Source organism: Cynoglossus semilaevis, chromosome 5 (genome assembly GCF_000523025.1).
Source record: "Cynoglossus semilaevis isolate Cse_v1.0 chromosome 5, Cse_v1.0, whole genome shotgun sequence".
NCBI classification, from domain to species: domain Eukaryota; kingdom Metazoa; phylum Chordata; class Actinopteri; order Pleuronectiformes; family Cynoglossidae; genus Cynoglossus; species Cynoglossus semilaevis.
Window position 1 is genome coordinate 1,410,475 of NC_024311.1, and position 6,656 is coordinate 1,417,130.

General features: G+C 40.8%; 1 protein-coding gene across 1 annotated transcript in view; it reads right to left on the bottom strand.

Annotated features, from left to right (window-relative positions):
- LOC103378645 (neural-cadherin) overlaps positions 1-6,656 on the bottom strand; it is a 230,504-nt gene that overhangs the window by 121,772 nt on the left and 102,076 nt on the right. Inside the window, exon 12 of the mRNA XM_017032353.2 lies at positions 1,415-1,582. Within this exon, the coding sequence (XP_016887842.1) occupies positions 1,415-1,582 (168 nt within the window). The remainder of the gene's footprint in view (positions 1-1,414; positions 1,583-6,656) is intronic.

The following is a 6,656-nucleotide window of genomic DNA, read 5'->3' on the forward strand; positions in this document are numbered from 1 at the left end:
CAGGAATGTTCCCAAATGATTGGACAGAGTGAATTTGTCTATGTATTTAATAAGTTTTCAAAATAATGATAATAATAATAATGTCAACTGAAATGCAGGGACAGTGAAGACTGAATAGACAGGACCTGTGTGAAACCCTGCAAAATTAGGCTGTTGCTCTTTGCTCTATGTTCTGCAGTTTGTGCATTCACTAATTAAGCAGAGACCACGCACTCGCACAAACACACACCAATTAAAAGAAGAACCAGTGCCACGTTGGACCGTAAAGCTGGTCTCCAGTGACCGACCTGAGCTTCATCCCTTCAACCTGCGGCTGCTGTTCTAATGAGAAGTTACCACATTAGGAATCCACCGCTGACAAACATGTCAGGTTTACCGATAAAGCTGTTAAAAAAAAAAAAAAAAAAACCCTAAATTTCAACAGTGCAGCCATTATTCCCCCTTTGACGTTCATCAAATCGTCTGTGGAACTGCCACAGTGGTAAAAACCACGGCACTGTCGAAACCATATTCCTTCTCCCTACAAGCCTCCACTCAAACACAATTGAAATGAGCAATGATGACTCTCCTGTCTCTTTGTTTAGAACTTTAAATTAAAAGGTTTCATCAGCAGTTTCAACACGGCGGGAGAAACATTTAAAGAGAAGTACAACAGAGTTAACACCATCTGACAAGGCAGACTAATATTTATGTTGATTTATGGTAATTCATGCAATACTAAACTCCAAGCTTGACATTCTATATTTCTCTGCTGTCGTGTCACATGCCCTTCAGGGTCATCTGTTTAACTTTACTGACCTGTGATGCTCAAAACAGAACTGATTCACAAGTGTACCATCAATATACTCTATACGTTTTTCTGCTCCATTGCTACTGCGGTTTACTGATATGTAATTTACTTATATCAAACTTGTCTTAGAAACTTAAAAAGGAGGAGTATTGCAGAGTGTTGAGTTGAGTTGAGAGATGCTCTCCAGGGTACAGAGGAACTACCAGAAGACTGGCAACCTGGCAGAAAGGTGTTAGGTATTAGGTGTGAAAGTTGGTAGTGGAATCAAGATGTCGTTTTAGGAAGGGGGCATAAGATAACAAAAAGAGTTTTAAGAATGGGATAGTCAGGGAGATGAGGCAAGTAGACAGGAACACTCTGAAGCTGGAAGAGGGGCCAAGGGAGCAGTAGCCAAGGCAATTTTTTGTTTGTTTTATTACATCCTATGTGAATTGTCAGCCATCTGTATCAATTTTTAACCCATTCTTGATGCATCATTACAACCTTAAAACAGACTATTCTGTATTATTTATAAATAATGATGATGAATAGGTCGAACCATAGTGAGCGATTCTCATACTGTTTAGGCCAGCAGAGGCTGCTGGCCTTGTACATACTGTATATATAACGTAGACTCTGACTCACCACCACTGGTGTGTCTCTGACAGTGTTTTCTGCTATGACCACACTGTAACTGTCCTTCTCCCAGTGTGGAGGCTGATTCTTCACATTGGTGATGGTTACAGCCAGTTCTACTGAGCTGGTCTGGTTCCCTCCATCTGTGGCCATGATGTCTCGCGTAATGTACGTCCTCTGAATGATAGAAAGACAGAACAGATCAGGAAATGTTTTTTAACAGTTTATTTTTTCCAATATGGGCAATGTAAATAAGAGCATCTTCTTCTTTTTGCTGGTTTAGCAATTCTTCCGCAAATTCAGGAAATCCTCGATGAATTCATCCTTTTAAATGGCCATAGTGGGGTGATGTAAGACCCAAACACAATGTAGGCTTTGACATGGTCTATGTGTGTGTCTGTTTGTTGTTGTTTTTTTATCAACCCCAGCACCCATTTACAGCACAGTTTATTCACCTGGAGCAAGTTGTACCATCAGGAACAGAGCTAATTACATGTTTGTGTCTTATGCTAAAGCCTTTGTGATGTTTTCTCTTGGTTGATATAAATGCCTTCTAAGAGGTTAAACCGCTTCATAAAAAACCTTAACCAGTCCAATTGATTACTTCTAAACATCTAAGAATAGGAAGAGATAGAAAGTAGAGAAAACTATGGAAAGAATGTCGTTGACAAAAACTACATAGAACCTGGAACATTCGAAAGAATGTCGTTGACAAAAACTACATCGAACCTGGAACATTCCTGTAAAATGTTAAAATTTAACTTAAATTTAAGTTAAAATTTAGGGACATTCTTATCTCCAACAGAGTTGAGGGTGAGAATGTCTTCTTTGTCTTTCAGATGTGATATTTAAGGTCTATAAACTAGGTGCTGAAATAGCTAGCTGCTAGCTACAGACTGAGTGCATTGCATCAGACCCAGATTTAGAAACTTTGCCAACAACACTTGAATATTTGTCAAAGCATTCTCTAAAAATAACACAACTGACAAATGCATCAACAAACATCCTGTCACAGAAAAAACTCTTAAAACTAGGAGATGTTTAAAAATATATCCATCCATCCATCTTCAACCGCTTATCCGAGGCCGGGTCGCGGGGGCAACAGTCTGAGTAGGGACACCCAGACTTCCCTCTCCCTCGACACTTCCTCCAGCTCTTCTGGGGGGACCCCAAGGCGCTCCCAGGCCAGCCGAGCAACGTAGTCGCTCCAGCATGTCCTGGGTCTTCCTCTAGGTCTCCTCCCAGAGGGACAGGACCGGTGGGCATACGATGTAAGAGAGGCGTGCTCTGCTACACCAGCCCGGTGTCCTCAGGAGCTGCAGTCTGCCAGCAAGGCCCTGAGTCCGGGCCCGTGGCTGAACCATCCCTTAAATTTAAGAGTTCGGTTCGGCCGTAACTTACATGCTTGTTTACACAAGCAAAAAAACAGTTCGAGTTGGCCTCGGAGCCAACTGAAAATGCACTTAAAAAGTACTCGACGTCTGGAGCACGAGAAGCCGCTGTGCTCCTGCGCCTCCTGGCCATATATATTTGTTTACAACGATGCCAAGCAGAAAGAAATTAATAGAGAACTGCAGAATGATTTAAGTCAAAGTGGCAAAGAAGTTTTCAAGGCTTCTTTGCTGATCCATGAAATGGATGGATGGATGGAAGATATTAGTTTTTTTGTTCATTTTGCTAGCTTAGGGGTTTCAACTTAGCGGTAAAGCATTATGTGTAACCAGCCGGAGCAGCCCCTTGTAGTGGATGTAGGTAAAACCGAGGCAAGCATCTTGATATCTATAAGTGTGAGTCATAGACAGATGTGGCAGAGAGAATCCTGTAATTTATCAAAATAAAACATCATTCAGAATCAGATATAATAAGTAAAAATAAGTAAAATGGAAATAGTGCAAGTTATGCAGTCTTTCTCTCCAGCCTGGTACCTATTGACCCACAGAATGGTGCCGGCCCACGGCCCAGGGGTTGGGGACCACTGCTTTATAACATGTCGATTTAACACTGAAATCGTGATTATTAACTTTTAATTAACCCTGTAAAGCTTAAACCAAAAAATAATTGGCAGAAAATTCCAATTCATTGAACTTAGATAATTTATTGGTCCCTTTGAACAAACAAATAAAAATAATTTCAAATACAATTTTCCATTATGAGCGCTTTTGTAAACACCATTGCCCACGGTGATAAATGCTCTAGTAGCGTCTTTTTCTTAACTGAGTTAATCGGTAATAAGTTACACAAGTAACGTAGCGCTGCGACCAAAGCAGTTATTGAAAAGTTTAGAAGTGACAGGATTCCTTCTAATGGTAATCGTGTGAACCAGGACGTCGACAGTCAGAGACTTTTCCTCCCGAAATGGACTTTCAGGACCAAGAGGACTCTCTGGACACAGTGGAACCAGACGGACGTCCCCAGCTCTGGCAAGGACCCAAGAAGTGCGGACTTTCCACTACCCTCTCAATACGAGCAGACGTTCACTACAGTAAGGCTGGCATTTGGGCACGTTAGTTAACCTGTAGTATTGTTAAGTGCTATTTAAACTGAGGAACAGTTTAAGTACGCATATTGAATTTTGTTGTCTGAAATCTGTGCTGCTTTTATAGCTAGGCTGTTGCATGCACTTCTTTTCTAACCTCCTGACTCGGTGTTATACTCTTGTACACCGTCAGTATTTCAGTGTTAACTTGGAACGTTATCAGTATTGGGATCAGGAAAACTCCGACAAAGTCCTTTGTCTGGAGTAGACCACGCGGTACGCCTCCCTTCCCCCATATACTTTGATAACATCACAAGCACTGTTTCATTGTACCTGAGCGCATCTTGGTGCGCGTACACAACACCCATTCACACCTCCGTGAGCGCATACACGCCTCACGTGTTTCCTGTTGCCGTTCCTTCTACCTCGCAGTTCTTCTTCCACTGCGCAGTCGCGTATGTGAACACGCCTCAAGGGCTCAGTCGCTTGCTTGGTAGCTGAGAGGCAACATCTCTCTCTCTCTTTCTCTCTCGTACACGACCGCTCGTGTACACACGCACATAAGTACACACACACCCCTACACACACGCCTTGTTTTGTTATAATGATCATTGTTTATGAGTTCAATCACCGTCATTAACTTGACAGTGTTGTATAAATAAATTTGATTATTTTTGTAAACTGTATTTGTCTGTGTTGTTACTTTATTCATTGAAGCCACCCAATTTGCCAAGAACTCTCAAAATCCTTCAGATATTTAATTGTTATTGGATACTATTGATTTTAGTATATTTGTAATACTTAAAGTAATACATTATTGCTATATTAGTAGGTTAAAATAATAATTAAAGATAACTTTAATGAGACTGGTTGTGTTATTAATTTGAGACTGGTTGATAACACCGAGTGCTCCTAAGCAGCACTCGACCCATTGCACCTACAATTCTTTGAGCTTTAAACAAATAAAAGGTAAATACAATGACCTTTGTTTCTGTATTTGAGCTCTTTGTGTGTGTTAACATATCACTTACTTAGCTTACTGCTAAGAGACTTTGGTTGATCTCAGCTCCTTCTATGCGACTGTGTCTGTTTGTTTTTTTGGTGTCTGATGCCCTTTCACTTCCTGCCAGGTCTATAAACCACATACTGCAGGCAAGAAAGACAGATACACGTGTCTCATGTTGTCATTAAACACCATGTGAAATAGTTTTTTAATAATAAACATATGTGACCATATCAAGTGATGGACATACCTGCCAACTGTCTGCTGGTTTGGAGAACGAGAAGAAAGCGGATTTGCTCCACTTGTTCCCTGTGTGTGCTCCTAGCTGCCGTGAGAAATCACCTTTTCAAGATGAAGGAGGTGACAGTAGGACAGAGAGACCAGAGACAGATACAGAGGGAAGTGATCAGGGTATGTAGTCATCAATACACCATACTAAAACTGTATATGTGCAATAACTGTATAACTAGCATTACCTTGTGTGGTGGGCCCACTGGAAAGCGGACTCACGTCGCTTGTTCGGGCTGAGCCCGGCCGAGTCCCGTGAGCAAGGACCTTCAGGCGAGTGCCTGGTGGTTTAAAAATATAGTTGATCAAATTAAATAAATTATATGGATAAAGGCTGGGTAGAAAAGAATGCTTAAAATTTGGCAAAAAAAACATATTGTTACTTAGTAATTGTTGTAGAAAATATGAAGTAGGGTAAAACAGCACAGGAGAAGCTAAACACAGGAGAAAAAGTGTTGCTTTCAGAAAAGTCTTACTGTCTGTATATATCAGAAAATATACCCTATATCGAAACTTTCCACGCTGACAATCGTGACAACAGAATGCTGCTACTGCACCACTGAAAAAAACACAACTTAACCATAAAGACTTCCTAAATTCATAAAAACTACACTAAAAACCTTTTTATCGTCCATAAAGAACACAAATGAAATGCTTCCAACAAAGTCAAACTGCAGAATTTAAACTGCTGAATAAAAAAAATGACAGTGAAGCAGCAGAAAATACTAACTACCTGGACTAACTGGAACTGATGCTGATGGTGAGTCTGAGGACCAGTGTTGCCAGGTGGTAAATGTAGGATTATCGTACCGGAGGTATAGAATTATTGTATTTTGAGTGAATTATCGTACACCCGTCATAACCAAAATAAATACTGACGTGTTATAGTCACTCTAGTGTGTATTAGCGTCTAGCAGGTACTCACAGCAATACGGAGAACTGTGTTCCATTTACCTAGTTTGTCGAAGCTGGGAATAACGTCACATAATAACAGCGTTCCAGTTTCAAAGTCGGAGGAAAAAGTTTGAAAAAAGTTACCAATGTTGTCTAGTTAACACCGCGTGTGTGTGTTGGCTTTATGCACGGATGGACTTATGCGCTTTTCCCTTTCTTATGTTCTCCGCAGGTGTTGTGCAGCACTTGTCGCCATCTTGGTCGGCAATTTACGGCAATGCCACCTGGTAGTGATGTGTCGTTCGCGAGTCATTTCACTTTCATGACTCGTGACTCCCGTGTCATATGAAAGATTCGTGACTCGTGACTACCGAATCATATTAAATATTTGTTCATATTGAACTCACAAATCACTCACAAATCACTCACTGCGAAAAAATCTTTCACTGTGAACTAATCGTCACTGCAAACAAATCACTCTCTGCGAACTAATCTTTCACTGTGAACTAATCTTTCATTGCAAACGAATCACTCTCTGTGAATTAATCTTTCGCTGTGAACGAATCTTTCGCTGTGAACGAATCTTTCGC